Genomic DNA, 16,858 nt, shown 5'->3' with positions numbered 1-16,858 from the left:
TCCCCTTTCAAACTTCACCATGAAGTACTGTAGAAGGAGAAAAGAGGATTGGGATAGACACGAAGAAGGTCTGGAGGAACAACTACTAATAAGAGATCCCCTCTTATTTAGCGGATTATTTAACTGTATGTTATTGGCAGGTTTATGCATCGTGAAGAGTGCATCACATTGTTACTCTGGATTATGCAGATTTGAGTTTTAAAATGGGTAAAATACCCCTCAATGTAATAATGATTCACTTGTCCACCCCATGAGAACTGACAGTAAAAAGGTTCACACAGCAACAATAAATTTTATCAGATCTCAGTAACAGTACAAATTTCCCTTGTAAGTAAAGGTACATTTTAAGCCTCTTGGGGGGGGGGGGGGGGGGGAAGGCTACAAGCCAAGCCTAAAATAATAGCTATTTTAGTACCAAAAAATTTGGAATCTAGGTGGGCTGAATAAGGGCTACCTGCATAACAAAGTTGAGAACCTCTCCAAGTTGAGAACAGCATACCCCTAAAAATTAACATCACACCTGGACCAGCATCAGGTTACACTTTTGCAAGGCTGTCACAGTAGCTCCCATGTGAAATCACAAATCAAATCCATCCTTTTCTAGTCAGGTGCCTGGGAGAAACCACCAGTCTTTCCAATCAGAAAACGCAAAGGAAGAGAAATAGCGCTTTGCCCCCATTGTGTCCTGATAACTCGTGTATAACGTTGTATCCTAAATTCTCAAGGTGGTGTTGCAGGTGGTTACCGTTCACACATCTCCGTTTCCCACTTCGGCCTAAACAGGGAAGCTAGAAACGGCAGCATCCCTATCCCTGCAACTGCATCAGTGCTTATTTCTGCTTCTGGTAGCGCGTTTTTTTTTTTTTTTTTTGGGTAGCTTGGGAAATCTGAACGCGGATACAGTCCATAAGCCGAGATCAGCCGTTTGTTTGCCGAAAGTCTTGGCAAAGCGTGACCAAAAAGCCGGCTGTCGTGCCCCGCTACCCAAAGGGGCTGCTCTGAGGAACAGTATTCCCTCCTTCCTTCATTCCTTCCCTCCCCTCTAGCCAAGCCGCGCCGGCCTGTTCTGGGGACAGCGGGACAGGAGGAGGGGGCGCGGGGCTGGGGGTCCCCAGGAGCCCGGCGGGGGGGGGCTGCTTTCGGGCGTGGGTCCCTCCCAGAGACGGATTTACTGACCCACCTCAGCGGCAGATCTTTCTCTTGGCCTGGCGGGGGAGCCAAACGCTATCGATTCGTAGCTCGCAAGGATTGGTGTTTTTTTTTTCTGGTTGTTTTTTTTTTTTCTTTTTTTTTCGGTTGTTGTCGCTGCCGGGTTTATTGTTGGAGAAGCGGGAGGCTCATTTGCGAGCTGGTTGCCCAGCCGCAGGCCTCAGCTCTCCCCCTACCTCCCTCCAAAATGCATTCCCGCTAAAGACCGCCTTGTTTTCTGGACGATCACCCCCCCCCATCCCCCCAAAATTCACAGCAATGGTGAGCGGCGACCCTCTCCCCTCCTTTATCCCGTGAGATGCTTTTCCACGCCACGCGGGGCGGGTACTCGCCGGTGCTCCCCGGAGGCCTCGCGTCCCGAAGCCGCTCCCCACGCACCCACCCACCCGCCTTGTCTGTCTGTCTGTCCCCCGTTGCAGAGCTCCGGCAACGCGTCCTACCGATGCTCCATGTCGTCTTCCGCCGATTTCTCCGACGAGGAAGATTTCAGCCAGAGGTCGGGGACGGTGTCGCCGGCGCCGGGGGACACGCTGCCGTGGAACCTGCCCAAACACGAACGGTCTAAGCGGAAAATCCAGGGCGGCTCCGTGCTGGACCCCGCCGAAAGGGCCGTGCTGCGCATCGCCGGTAAGGCGCGGCCGGGGGGGGGAGATAATGGGTGGGGGGGGGCAGAAGGACCCCCGTCCTGACCGCCGCCCCTCCGAGTGGTGACTAAGCTCTTTGGCCGTGTTTTCCAGCTGGGTGGATTGATGCGTGGGGAGGGGGAAGTGAGCCGAAATACGCGCAGGTGCGCCCATTAAACTTTGATGCCAAAACGCATGTTTAGCGGCGCGGGGGGGGTCCCGCAGCCGCGGGTATCGGTCTTTTCAGCCGGTGTTTCGGCCGAGGGAAGCATCCCGCCTCCCCGGCTGGAAGCGGCGTCGGGGTCGGCCGCCGCGCAGGGAGAGGCCGCGGTCGATGGCCGCTCCGCGGGGGGAGGCGCCGGTCTTTGTCCGTGGGGGGCGGCGGGGGCCGGGGCTGCGCTCGGGAGGGGACGAGGACCCGGTGTGCCGAAGGCAGCAGCCCGGCGACAAATATCGAAAATACGGCGAAACGTCTGCTTCTTCCCGGCGAGAGCTGGGAAACCGCCTGTAAATGAATCCCAGGAAGATGCGGCGGTCCTCGGTTGCTCCCTGGGAAAAACCTCTGTTCCTCCCCCCCCCCCCTTTTGCGTGGGCCTCCGCGGGTCCCCCCTCCCGGGACACCATTTCCCAGGGTAACCGCATCTTAACAGCGCTTATGGGGGGGGGGTCGCGGAGAACGCGAAATGGTAGAGGGTGCTCGGCGAGGCCGGGCTTTCACCAAGCCGCTGAATGCAGCCGCAGGGCGGGGGGGGGGGGTGGGTTACAGAGCCGGCCCGGCTGCCCCCCCCCGGGGCTCGCCGCTGCCACCCCCCGGTAGCGGGAGTTACACCGGCCGGTTGCCAGTGCTGGGGGGGGGGGGGGGGGCTGCCCGCGGTGTCCCCCCCCCGGCGGTGTCCGCCGCAGGGCGACCGCACGCCCCAGCCGGCTCCTCCGTCTGTGTCGCCGGTGGCCGCCGCCGCCCACCCTCCTCGTCCATGGGGGGGGGGAGGCCGGGGCAAGAAACACGAGGGTGGGTGGGTGGGCGGGTCAGGGCCCGAGCCGCGGGGACAGAGCTCGCCGGTCCCGCAGGCGGTGCCTCGGCGATGGGGTTGGAGCCGGGGCGGGGGGGGGGGGCTGCGGCGGGGAGGCGGTGGCCGCCGCCGGGCTGGGGCCGCCCCCCTCTGCGCTCCGAGGGGCGGCTACCGAAACCTGAGCGGCCGGCGGGGGCGTTTCTCTCGGCCGGGCTGGCAGCGCCCTCCCTCCCGCTAGCGGCTGGGTGGGTTTTGTTGTTTTTTTTTTGGTGTTTTTTTTTTTTTTTTTTTTTAATTTTATCTTGTGCCGTCCCCGAGGCTGTGGCTGCTCAGAGCCGCTGCAGGGTAGGGATAAGCCCCCCGGCCATGGCTGGCTACCTCTCCCCCGGCGCGTACTTTTACGCGGAGGAGCAGGAGTACCTGCAAGCCTACGAAGATGTCTTGGAGAGATACAAAGGTAGGGCTGCCGCTTGCCCCCGGCTGCCGCTTGCCCCCGGCTGCCGCGGACGGGGGGGTTGGGGGCGGCCAGGTGCTCCCGTCCCCGCCGCCGGTGTGAGGGGAGACACGGCTGGTCCCGGGTCCCTTGCGGGGTGTCTCCGTGCGGGGAACGGACGTCGGTGGGTTCCGCGATAAAATAAAAACGCCGCCTCTCGTCACCAGCGGGTGAGACGCAGTCTCTTGCGCTTCAAAATCTCTTTTCGCGGACGGGGTGGTTTACGTCTTGATGTGCGTTTGGATTTAAAGCTTCAGGTTATTTTGACCTTTTGATTTTGTTTTTTTTCTGCGGTCGGGCAAAGAACGATCTTCGTTCATGTAGCACCTGAGCTTTTTCATCAAATACAGAAAAGTACAGGAAAAGGGCCTTTATAGCTAGATTTATCTTGCTAGAAATGTAAGTTATGTTGCTTTCTTAGATTAATCGGGATGGAAGAGATGGTTTGGGAGACGTGATTCATTACTCTCAGTACATCTGCTAACACTAAATCTGAAAATGCTTATTAAAAGTGTTACAGCTCTGATTCTAATTCAAGTGAAAAAGAGGTAGGGTTAACTGTTCAGATTGAATCTTCATCCCAGAAAGTTTTTGCAGCATGCCACAGCATATGCTGACATTGGCAGTGCTTTTGTAATGTTTGGGGAAGAGAGAGGTTAGATTTTATATCTGAAATTTTTCAGCTGTATGTTTCCAGTCGGTTCTGAAGATTTTGGTTAAATGGTTTCCACTGATGGGAATGGGAGTGGCATAGTTTAAGACGGCTTGATTTGAAGATATGGATAGTTGATTTTTTTTTTTTTAATCCAGGTTGTTAGTGGTAATATTTTGAAAAATAAACCCTCTACAGATGGTTGTTTTGACATGAGAGCTTGTCAGGTCTGAGTCTACTTTATACCTGTGTCACTTGCAAGTTCATGTGTCATTAACAGTATTGACTAATGATTCCTTTGTGTCTGTTGCCCATTGTGTCAATGCAGCTATGGAGCATGTGCACTATTTCTGTACTGAAATGTATTACTGCATTTTAGTTGAGAAATAATTACAGTTTGTAATACATCATCTTCAAAAGCACATCTCTGTTCTGTTTTTTTGAGTCATCAATTACTTTATGTGTTCCTGAACTGATTTTTGCAAAATTTTAAAGGATTTTTGCAAAATTTTAAAGCAAGTAGACTGCTTACTTTGTAAATGAAGAAACACTACAAAAACTTGTTTTTCTCTTCTTGTTCTAATCCAAAGCACTGCTATTCTGCTTTAGATTACCTTTGATTTGCTGCTAGAGTCAGGTTTAATGAGGTTCATTTCATATCAGTTTGTCTACTTGCTTAAAAACCTGGGAAAGATAATAGGCCTAATCTCCCCTATTTCAGTGAGCGGTTTATCGGGAAAAGGACTGAAAGATTTGTTTTTTAAGTGTTGGGGGACAAAGGGATTTTTAATTAAAATAAACTCGTAAAACTAATTCACATCTCTATTAAAAATAAAGGACATTCTGGAAATATTTGAGTATATCATATTGTGGGGGTAATGTTGGGTCCATTCAGATGCTGTTTTCGGTGACAGCCAAATCCTGAAATTATTCAGAAGGATCCAATTTCTTTTGTTTTAGTTTGTAGTGTCATATTCAGTATATTGGTATGCTGTGTTTTGCTGCTTGAGGTATACTTTATTCAGCCATTGGGAGCAAAGGTAAAGATTTGAACTTGTTTTAATTAAGATATATTGGAAAGCTGGAAAACACATTATTTTTAAAAATATGTTTCCAAGCTGGTCATGATTTCCCATCCGAGTCTCAGTAGTATGACTTCACTACAGCGATTGTTGTTCTGATGACTTGCTATGGGAGCTGATCTAATCAGAAAAGAATTGCTACAATATAGGCTTTGAAGAGGGAGTGCCATTTCTCTGAATTTTTCAGTTTTGTAAACACCGCCTTAATCAAATGCAAACCATGTTAACTTTATATTTTTAAGATGAGCTCCAATTCATAATTTTAATGCTAATACTTCTTTTTTTACAGTCTGCAGAATGCTCTCATATTCATCTAGGGCATTATCAGGGTGCCAAATTATCTATGCCTCAGCTGTTGAGTATTGTAACTAGCAGAGTCAGCTGTACAAAATTCATTGCCTGTCTTGGAGGGCTTGGGATTGTATGAAGCTGTGTCATAAAGACGTTTGGACAGTTTGATTCGGGAAGAGAAAAGCAGTCCTTTTTCAATGTATAGAAAAGTGAAATTTTACCCTTCATCCATTTCGGCAGCCAAAGTATGCTGCGGATCTTGAAGGCCGTGCAATACCAAGTACCTTGTTGCTTTAACAGTTGAAACCAGGGTATTTGTACGTCTCCAGATCCTGTCTGCTGACCGTGTGTCTGGCTGTGACAGTAAATAATTAGGCAACTGTTTGCTAAATCTGAGATGGCACAGAAGAGCTGTTTGCTATGGGAGAAGAGTGCTGTTTTCTGATTCCTGGTCAGGTCCGTTGCTGGCCATCATGGTTTTTTTTCTTGATTTGTGTAGTAATACATTGGCAATATTTCTAAAGCATTTTGGTGGAGGAGAAAAAGTCACGTTATCTCAGATGATTTAGAAATCATGTTGAATCAAGCTACTTATTTAGGGGGAAAAAATGCTTCTTTGTTAATAGTGCCTCCAAGAATTCAAAGGCAAAGCCTTTATTGTGATAGTGGCAATAAAATGTCTAGTATGTTTTATCTGAAACATTTGGTATATTTCACATCTTGTTTGTGACTGAATAGGAAGATGAGAAATCATACGAATATTTGTTAATGTAACTAACAGTTCAACTTTAGCTCAAAAACTGTATTTGAATTCTCTAGGAGGTTGTAAAGAACTTAAAAAAATTAGTCTTGCCGCTTTGAAAGTTATCTCACCATTGCCTGGGAACAAAAAATAATAAAATTATTGTTAGCTGTAGCCTTCTTGATAAATAAGAAAATGTCCAACAGTATTTCATATACCTTTAATTTTTAAAATATTAAATGTCATCTCTATCAGGTGGCGTAGGTATGCATTGTTCCATACCAACATTATTTGAGTATTAAATGTTTGAAAGTGACCATTTTAAGCTTTAACTGCAGTGCATTCATTAGATTTACTCTGGTATAAATCTTAAGTAATATGTCAAGAATCAAGACTTACATACGTGGTCCCTTTGAAATTGTATAGTTCATTCTAGGTAAAATGTTTTTGTATTTTTCAGTGTAGGTAGTAAACATTTATTTAAATATCAGTTGTAACAACCTTCTTTTCCTGCAAGATTTTGAACAATTATTAACAAAGTTGCCTCCCTTTGACATCATTATAGAAATGGGCACATCTGTTAATGACTGCATGATTGCTGTCTCTGAAAAGGAGCTAATTCTTAAAGTTAAGTATTGAATAAATCACAGTTATTCAAGAATGTTCCTACAATCATGTAAGCTATAAAAGTTTAACATACGTAGGGTTATCTGGCCTGTGCAGACCTTTTAATGCTGTAGATTTTGGTTCTATATGGAAAATCTATTGGAAAACTCAGCTTGATGTAACCGCCCATAAAAAATACAGCCTTGCAGTTCAGCGACTTGACTAAACTGCTGTCAGTGATGGGAAAGGTATCACATAAATGTTTTCTTTGGATTGGATGCGTGATTACTGCTTCCTTAGGGTACTTCGGGCTTGCTGCATAGCCTCTGTCTCTGTAGGAAGGAGGGGCAAGTCTGGGACTGGGGATAGGAAAACTCAGGTTGGGTTGTTTAAACTTCGATACATTGTTTCGCTATTGGTGTTTCTGTCTTGCATTAAAAAGATCTATAATACTACACAGTCAGCTGAAGCATGGTAAACAGTTCTGTTTCTGTATTCTGAGAACAAAGACGCTGGAGGTGGACCAGAGCTAGCAGGTCATCTGATGCGTTTTGTTGCCTGTGTAGGGTTCAGAGGTAATGTAATTTGTTCTCATGATTGATTGAGGGTAGCGTCAAGTAAAGCTGTTCTGACATTGGGGTACACTTTTTGAATTAATATTAAACAAAATAGATGCCTGTCATCCAGCTCCCTTGAGCTGACTTCAGGAAGGGACCATTTGCTCAGAATGGGTTTTGTACATCTGAAAATGAAGCTGCTGCTGCATTTTAGGAATTTGGAGACTCCTAATTGTGTTTGGTATCAGGCTTAGTCCAGGGATATTCTTCTTCAGAGACGGCTTCATAGAGCAAAGACAGAAGGGGCCGTGGCAGATGCTCCTGGCTCTGGAATCTGTGAATTTTCCTTTTTTGTGCTCTGAACTCAGGGGCCTGAATTTACAGCCTGCAGAAATCTTGCTCTTCTGGGCTCTCGGCTGTGAACTAATCAGATCTTCTGCTTCAGGGCTTCTGATCTGAACTCAGAAAGAAATACCGGATTGAGTAATTGATTAGATGCTTTTAATTTATTTTCCTCCTCCTTTGGTGTAACAAAAACTCCTGGAATATAAGTGTTAGTCTTGCAGTGTGTATAAGGAATTTCTACCCTGGATGGTTTTATTCCACCTCTCTTCAGGTGCTGGTAGTATCTAGTCCTGGAGTTGATTGCTTTTTTTGTTCAAATAGGACAGGTTTTTCTGCTGACTAGCGGAGGGTACATGTGGATTGTCCAGCTGCATGTCACCTAATCCTTTCTTTGCCACCGTTCAAGTCATCAGCATGACAACATTGTCGTTTCCCTGTTCCTAGCACATTTCCTACAGCAGGTTAGCTTCCTGGGAATGAAGGATTTTAGCCAACATAAAGTGCCTTTGATTAGGGATGGAAACATAATGGCATTTGCGCTGCATGAAGTCAGACAAAATTAATGGGGCTCCTTGGGCCATGTAAAACCTGCAGTTTTACTCTGTTTCAGCATTCCTTCTTTAAGCAGAAAGTTCTCACTTTCAAATTGCTTGGAGATGGGATTTTTTTTTTTTTTTGAGTGCATGTCTTCCTAAGTATGAACCACATCTTGCAGATTTGACTTGTGTGAGTACTTCGCTTGAGCTAAGTTGAAGAGGTCTTAATTTCCTTGGAATAAAATAATGAGGACCTGAACATTAGTGAATTCGGCCAGGTTTTGTCTGTGTAAAGGCCTGAAGATTTGGTTAGCAGTTTCCAAAGCTGAGTTTGATGGGATACATAAACTGTGGCTGCATCTCCATGGCTTTAAAAGATACCTGTCTGGATGACTAAGGCGGGCAGAATTTGGCCATTAATTCAGATATCTTTGGTATGTGAATTGGGGCACAGATCAAAGGTCTGTTTCATTGCTTTTCTGGTACTTCCCAATTCCCATTGAGTCAGCAATATCTTTTAAATAGAGCTCGCAGATATATTCCATAATTCCTTCTTTATGGCCAAAACCAGGAGGTGGTGAAGTATGGGGCGGGGAGAAAGATAAACTTCAGTCATCATTGTGTTAAAAGGCTTGTTTTGGCTCAGTTTATGCTTTTGGTTGAGGTGTTTTTAATTGTTTGCTGTGATCTGGTTTGCTGATCTCTAGTGATATCTTGCTGGACAACCAGATTTGCATTCTTTTTTTCCTCTACGCTGTTTAAAATGTGCCCGATTTGAGGAATTTATTCCACCATTTTGCTAGAGCTTCAACATGTACTTGGAATTAAGTGCTTTGCAAAATGAAAATGGACTTATTCACATGCTTGAAGTTAAGTGCAAGTATTTTATAAGTTCAGGCTTAAAAGAATAATGTTTTGTAAATGTCAAATATGAATGCAGCTTATTGCTGCGTGCCTGAAATGTTTCCCGTAAAACATCATTAAAGCCATTTAATTTAACAAAGCCTTGATTTTCTGTAGTGGGTGAAAATATTCATGTACTGAATGCTTTCAGTCAACCCAGCTTTCAAACAGGTGAAACAATGCTTACAAAGACACTTTAGTCTGTGGGTCAAATCCTGAAGGGCATGTTAATAGCCAGATCTTACAAGTTGATCTATTTAGGCAGACTCTGGTGCTTTTGTGGGAATACACTGACTTCAGAAATCCACCCACGCAAGCCTCTTCCCAAGATTGGGGCCCATGTAATAGCTCGGCCTTTAATAACGCATACTCCTGCTGAAATCAGTCATCCTTTAGGCCATTCCAATTTTGCCTTAGCTGCATTAAAAGCAAGTTAGTGTGTTTCCGGATTTAATTTCATTGTACCTGGTGAATACATAATTTTGGTGTGGAGTGTAATCTATCAACTTTTTTGATTTTGTACATTTTAAACAAACTGACAATAGCTGGAAATAAATCTGTGAAAGGACGAAGATGCTAGGCAAATCTATTGAGGGTTAAATTCTGCACATTGCAATTACACAATTAGTGTAACTATTTCTGTAAGACAAGGAGGATTAGGCCTCTGATGGGCTTTTCAGTAGCATAGGCCAAAATCTGCTCTTGATTATAGCCACATGGCCCTTTTGAACTTGGTTTGCTTTTAAATATAGTTTAATTGTTCAGTTTCATAATTAATATGTGAAATGACAGTATTTAATGTGTTCCACAGTGCATATAAATACAGATCACAAATTAAGCGGGATTCATAGCCTAATTGTGTTGGAAAAGTAAATTAGTTTGGCCTGAGATTCAGATATCCAGCTATCTGACAGCTATGACGCTTTGCACCACTTGAATCTAAAATTAGTAGAGCTCTTCTATACTGGCATTAGAGAGATGTGTATGTGTTTTAGTTCACAAAACGGGTAAAAGTCTGACTCTTTACGCATCTTGCAGAGGCGTGTTTCAGGCAATTTGCAGATGAGACTATAGGTGAACAGTGAAGTCCTCAAAAGTCTTTTGCTGGGTACTGAAATGGGTATCCTGTCATCCTGCTTGCAGACCTTTTCTTCTGCCTGATCAGGTTACACTCAGTGTGTTCCTTGTGTGACAGGATCTCTTAGGCACAGTAGAAGCAGCATTAGAAAACGCATGTGGTCATTTGGACAGACGTTTTACAGTAGCAGTAATAATAATAAAGCATCCTGAGCAGTTCTAGCGAAAGAGCTTTTTTGAGAGAGGAACAGCACTTACGATGCTGTGGTTTTTACTGAAACAAAACTTCTGTTAATTTTGGTAGAAGTCAGGAACTTAGCTATTGAAGTTTATAAATATTTAATGCTTTAAATTACTTTGCCTTTAGATAAATTTTTAATCTAGAGATAAAGGGTTTACATTATGTCCTAGAAATTAGGAAATGACTCAAGCATTTGTCTGGAGAAGCCGCTGCTGTGTAGTTGTACATAACTTCTCGGAATAAGGTATTGTTGCTAAGATAGATTAGGTGCTTCACCTCTGTTTGTGCCTTGAAAATTCTCTCCCAGTGACCATTGTTCAGATCATAACCTGATGCTGGAAACCGTATTATAATACCATGTATTACAGATTAGTTCTGCACTTAAAATTCAGTTTTTGAAAGGTTTGAGATATGAAATCTTCTCTGGAGGAAAATTCATCATAATTTTTAGAAAGAAAGTTGATTTCAGAATTGAAAAGGACATACATTTCAAACATACTGAAAGTTTCTTTGTATTGTAGAGCAAACGTTTTTCTCAGGCTTTATGACTTCTACCCTCTTCATCCAATTTTTAAGAAAATAATTGCTGAGAAACATTTGTTGTGGGTTTGGGTAGGTTTTTGTTTTTCTTCTTCACAGGTAGTTTTTGTTGATGTCCAGTTTACACTAGAGTTAAAGCAGCATTTGGCTCAGTATCTCTTTAAAGGAAAGAAGAACAGACACAGATGAGCTACAGGAAGAAAGCCAAAGTTGATTAGGTCCCTTGATGAAATTACCTTGTAATTTTACTGTGCTCAACAGGATACTTTTGCATCGTTCTGTTTCTGTTTTTTAAAATAGAGCCCTTGTTAATAAAGTCCATACACTCCTTGTGAGGCCAGATCTAGCCTACCTCTGAGAATATCAACCCAAATTCTAATTTTCTGCTTGTTTCTGTTGCAAATTGTATTAAATGAAATGAAATTGATTAATGTAAGCATGATATGATTCTATTTAAATTGTACATTTATTTTTGCTTTCTCATGCATATGAATGCCCTTCATATCTTGCATTATACTGCATCCGTTCAGCTGTCCAACATGCTGTTTACAGTGGGTTTATGGTAGCACTGAGCAGCTATCTGTAGTTTGCAGCATCAAACACTTGTAGTCCAAGTTATAATCTAATTTATAAAGAATATATTAGCATCGTAGAAGCAATACATATTTATACCTTGGTATTTTGACTGTCCTGCTGAAGCATGTTTTGGCTTTGGGAACCACATAATACTCAAGAGAATTTAAAGAATTAAGTTTAGACTTTGAGAGCATGTGTGCCTCCACAAGAATTTGCAATGTAACACCAAATTAAAGATTTGAGTAAATAACATTAGAAAGTAGGGGATCATCTTTATTCTAAGCATGAAATGTATTTTGAATTTGGTGCCTAGATTTTTGTAGTCATTTCAGTGACCAATATCGTGAATGGTCTGTTAGAGATTCAGATGTATGGCTAAAATGTTGATGGATCTTTGTACTGTTTGGGCTGGATGTTGGATTTTCTTTCTTTGTGTTTCGCCAACCAATACACTTTGTGGAGTGTACCCACCTCTGATATTCTGTCATTTGCCTTGTTCAGGGTATACTTCTTCATTGAAGGTTGCATGCCCTCTTCTGTTTTCCTAGGAAGAAGTACCTTAAGGGGGAGGGGGAGAGGGAGAAGCTGCCTTTTTTTTTTTTTTTTTTTTTTAAAGACTTTGTTCCTAGCATCTGGAAAATCCACTGTGACTCCTGTTACTCTACCCTTGGTTCCCCTTTCTTCTTTCCTCCATTACTTTCAAGTTAAATTTTAGCTGTAGGTTGGATTCCTTGTGGGCCTGTACCTATAAAGGACAGACGGAAGATCGTCTTCCTTTGGGAGGCTTCTTTTGGGACACACTTGCACACCCCCTGTACCAACTCTGCAGACCAGTGAATCATACTTCCTCCTCAGACTGGTCCCTTCCCAGTTGTGATGGAAAAAGAGGCGGCCTTGATTCCAGTCTCTTCCTGCCTGCTGCTGGAGCAGAGAGCTCCCACGGAGCACTAGCTCTAGTCCTAGAAAGCAGCATGGGCTTCACTCCCTGAACTGTAATTGAAGCTGTAGGGAAGCCTTTGAGTTTTTCCGTATCATAATCAAACACAAAAAATCGACGTGCATGGAATGAAATTTCTTGGGCTGTGTGCCCATGTGCTGGTTCCTGCTGTGAACTCAAGTTCCGAGAGTAGGGATAAAGCCCGACGGGGACTTGAATCTCGGGTCATGTACTGACGTGTGGGTGTCCTACTGTGAGAGTGTTTCAAGTGTAGAGTTTAATCCCTCTCAGTGAAAGTGCTGAGAGAGCAGAACACCCAGGGGACAGACACTAACATGGTCACTTCTTTTGAAATGATTGTATTTCTTTTGGTTTCAGTACCCCAACTTGCACATGGGCATGTGAGCATTGCCGTTTAGGATAAGGGAGTCAGTCTGGTTTCATGCTTGGACCTTGCGCTGCCAATGAAAGCAAATGCTCCTTCCCTGCTGTGTGCTACCAAGTTAGTTAATTATGCAACGCACTAAGATGTTTTCTATATCTTAACTGCATTTTAAGCTCCCAAGATTTGTTTTTCATGTATTGGCTTAATGACTTAGCTGATAAATAATTTTCTGTTGATTTATTTGCTTATTGTTTCTTCTTCTGAGTAAATATACAGGCCATCACAGTATGTATCTCAATGACTAGCAGTTAATGTTGGCAAATGGCTTAGATGCTATGTGATATAATGGAGTCTGCTTGCAATTTGATTTTGTCAGTCTAGCAAATGGGAGTCTAATTAATGTTTTTGGTCTTCCCGTTTTTGTTTTTTTTTTTTTTTAATTTCAGTTAAAATGCTTTAAATTCTGTATTTCATGATTAAAAATCTCAGCTTCTACAGTCTCTTTAACCCTTCTAAGTTCTCTCCATGCCATAGTACTAAAGCATTTAGTGACTGTACATGCACTTCAGTGCTCCTCCTATTGATGTACTTTGTGAAATGAGACTGTGATTGTATGTAGTACCTTTGTTGTGTTACTTTTTTATGTTATATATCTTTGATACGTGTTTAAGAATTCCTGTTGGTGGGGGTTGTTTTTGTTTGTTTTTTTTTTTTTTCCCTTTTAGATAGCTCTAGAATGCCAAGTATAAGGTTTATTGATCTTTGTGCAGTTAGCAAGCAGTTTTCCACTGATGGTCTTGGTAATGCAGAGATGCTTAGCTGCTTCTGTTTTTCATTCCCAATACTTTTTTTACTTTTCATTTAAATTATATTTCATATCCTGTCATTGTCTAATAAACTTTCCAGTTTCAATAGGCTGGTTTTGAGTCTTGAAATTTTGGAGTTCTCCCAATCTGAGAACACTTGTATCATCAGAAAAGATTCCCCCCCCCCCTTTTTTTTTTTTTTTGTTTACTGCCTTCTTCAAATCTTTAATAAATGCAGATTCTGGAAAACCACACCATTCTTCTCGCATTGGAAGGCAGCCAAGATTCAAGACTATTATTCTGTAAGTCATTTTTCAGGCTGCAAAAGGATTACACACTATATCCTAGTTGGTTTTAGTCAGCTTTTAGAAATATATGACAATTTTCCCTCTACCTATATATATATACAGCCCCCCCCCCCCCTTTTTTTATTTTTAACTCAGAGGAGTCCAAACGATTATGGGGGAATTTGATTTATCATTGCAGAAATTATGGGAATTTGGCATTGTATTCTCAGTATCTTTGCCAGTATTTTAGTGGGGTTTTTTTGTTTTAATTTGTTCTTACCAGTTGCTCCCAGTGGAACTAGTCAGAGCTACATCAGTAATTTCTCAAGCTTCTTCACTTATTTCTCACAAATAATCTGGAGAATAGTGATGTATTTTAGTGTAAGTTTCTGTAAGCAGCTTTTTTTCTCTGATACCTTAAGTTCTTTTTGAATTTGTAGTAAGGTGATGGTAGTTGGCTATGTAAGCTGCTTGTAGGTGGATGTCTTCAGGTTTCCTGTGTGGCTACATCATTTCTTCTTTGAGACTCCTTCATGTGATGGAACATGGTAACTTTTCTGTAAAGGAGGCTGTGGGGAGAGGAACAACAAATTGTCATCTTAAAGACTAGGTCCATGCTCGGTAAAGAGCTTATTCAGATACTTATCCATTGCAATGGCTTGCATAGTCTGACTGCCTCCCTGATTCTGATCATCCATGAACATGTGTGTTATTGTCTGAATCTTCATAACAAAATTCTCCTTTTTTTTTTTTTTTTTTTTTGATAGGTGCTATGCTCTCTTGCTTTGTGTCTTATCCTGATTTTCTAACCATTGCTTGGGTAGGGCTTCTGTCTTGCTAAGGAAACATTCCTGGCATAAAAAACTTCTATAGCATGTGTCAGTTTACTTGTTGGCAGTGGGCATTTAAATTACTAGCCTGCTGGTACCAAACTAAATTATATTCCATAGTGGTTGTGTGAAAAGGGATCAACATTGCTATCTTTGTCTCCCCCCCCCCCTTTTTTTTTCCTCCATTCCCCTCCCTTTTTTCTTTCCTTTTTCTTTTTTAAAATGACTTTATAACATTGTTCCATCATCTGACAATGTCTGTGGTACTTGTATAGGATGGGAGAGTTTTAGAAAAATAGGGGGGGGGGGTGTGTGTATTGTAAAGCAAAAATTTCCCTTACTACCTAATGTTTTTGTTTTTCTGTTAAGATATGTATTTGAGTAATGTTGCTTTAGTTTTAATTTGTCCTGCTTCTATGTGACTTACCTATTATGCTTTACTCTGTTTTATAATTATAAATCTTGGTTATTTTTAATATAAGTAATTTAAAGATACTACTATTTGCCTTTTTGAAATCCAGCATCACTTTTGACATTTAAATCTTAACTGCAGTAAGGTTTTCAGCTGTTTGGTGGCCTTGTATTGATCTAGAATTTTTCTAAAACTTGAACAAGATGACATCAGGAGTGCCTTCGTCATTGTTAAAAAACAAGTGATCCCCAATCTTGTCCAAAATACTGCCAGTACATTCTGTAATCATGCAGATAAGTATCTGTTAAAGTATGTCTTGAGGCAATTAATCAAAATAAAGACTGAATGAAGATTTTAAGATTTAACCTTTTAAAATTATCAGTGTAAGCCTTTTAAAATTACCAGTATAATTTTTTTTTCCTGATTTGGAAGGCACTAATGGCATTTTTATTAACCTCGGTAACTGCCTATTTATATTTCCCTCTTCTCCCACTTCGTCTTCCCCATGCCGAACGTTTCCTGGTGGATACTGTTGGCTGCTTTATGAAGAGTCGTGTCCTTCGCGATCTAACTGCTTCTTCCTGCAAAGTTTGTAAACAGGAATTTTTGTGTGTCAGTTACTGCTGATATTTTCAGTATGACAACAGTTTTACCTGCAAGCAGAGCTTTTTATCTCATCCATTGGGCCATTTTGACTTTTGACATCAGGGTAGAGCTATTTTTATGGTTTAATTGGTATCACGGTTTCTGTTAGTATCGTTTTTTGTCTGGGCCCTGAGGGGAGTAATGGACCTGACTGTCCCAGCCCACCCCCCCAGTGCTCCGCCACCTTCCCACAGCCCAGGACCCCATTTCAGCCCCCCAGGGCCCTCAGCCCCTGCTCCAGTGATGCCACAGCAGGGCCGGTCTCCAGCTCCCCACAGCCCTGCCCTGTTCAGCCATGGCTCCTGCTGAGCTGGGGCCACCCACAGGCCCGTGGCCTTGCCTGGCCTCAGCCCGTGCCCAGGGGGGCACCCGATTCCTGGGGCTGGGGCCGCCCTGGTCTCCCCCAGCCACCCTGCTCCTGGCTGGGGCGGTGGGACGGGCCCTGGCTGCCAGGCCCTGCCCTGGCAGAGCCTCCATGGGGAGAACCCAGTGCCCCCAGCACCCTGACCCCAGGGAGCCGCTGACCTCCAGTGCACCATGACAGTTCCGTGCAGGCCCATCTTTAGCTTCACCTAGTTTTTCTTCTTTAAATTGCCTTTTCACTACTAATTAATTTATTTCTTTGTAATTTTGTCCTCTCTCCTGGCTAGGCTTTCCGTAGCTTCCTGGCTGGTTGTGCTATATCACATCCTGTTTAGTGTCAGCCGTTGTAGAAATTACAGTGTAGCTGAAAAACTGCTCTGTGAAAGTAATGCATTTTAACGATGTGTGAAGACAGTGTTATTGATGCAGTTTCTGTGAACATAAAATTAATTTGTTTATACAGCTTTGGTAGACCTTGATTCAAACTTGCATTTGAATCTGCACTGCACTTTCTCAATTATGGATGTCTGTTTACTTAAGGAAATGAAAAGGGAGAGGCCTATTTTTTTTTTTTTTTCACACTTTTGAGCTTTTCATCAGACAGGAATATGGAGAAGTTCAGTTTTAGGGCTGATCAGTGATTTCAGTACAGATAGGCGTAGTAAACGGCAGTTGTCATGTCTGCTTAGGGGAGCTGCAGTAAGTAGCTC

At 43.0% G+C, this 16,858-nt stretch overlaps 1 protein-coding gene and 1 long non-coding RNA gene across 16 annotated transcripts in view; one reads left to right on the top strand and one right to left on the bottom strand.

Moving 5' to 3' along the window:
* LOC138689736 (uncharacterized) overlaps positions 1-1,743 on the bottom strand; it is a 32,616-nt gene extending 30,873 nt beyond the window's left edge. The window contains exon 1 of the long non-coding RNA XR_011328645.1: positions 1,650-1,743. This is a non-coding gene — a long non-coding RNA (uncharacterized lncRNA). The remainder of the gene's footprint in view (positions 1-1,649) is intronic.
* DST (dystonin) overlaps positions 1-16,858 on the top strand; it is a 307,062-nt gene that overhangs the window by 32,649 nt on the left and 257,555 nt on the right. For 10 of the 15 annotated variants that reach the window (XM_069805989.1, XM_069805986.1, XM_069806003.1 and 7 more), the window contains exon 4: positions 1,629-1,836. In XM_069805989.1, the coding sequence (XP_069662090.1) occupies positions 1,629-1,836 (208 nt within the window). Of the gene's footprint in view, positions 1-1,628; positions 1,837-3,138; positions 3,300-16,858 lie in introns of those variants that run through there. The other 5 variants (XM_069806000.1, XM_069805999.1, XM_069805998.1 and 2 more) reach the window with 2 other exon arrangements.

The sequence above is a fragment of the Haliaeetus albicilla genome, chromosome 18 (genome assembly GCF_947461875.1).
Source record: "Haliaeetus albicilla chromosome 18, bHalAlb1.1, whole genome shotgun sequence".
In the NCBI taxonomy this organism is placed as follows: domain Eukaryota; kingdom Metazoa; phylum Chordata; class Aves; order Accipitriformes; family Accipitridae; genus Haliaeetus; species Haliaeetus albicilla.
This window is presented reverse-complemented; position numbering and strand designations above follow the sequence as displayed.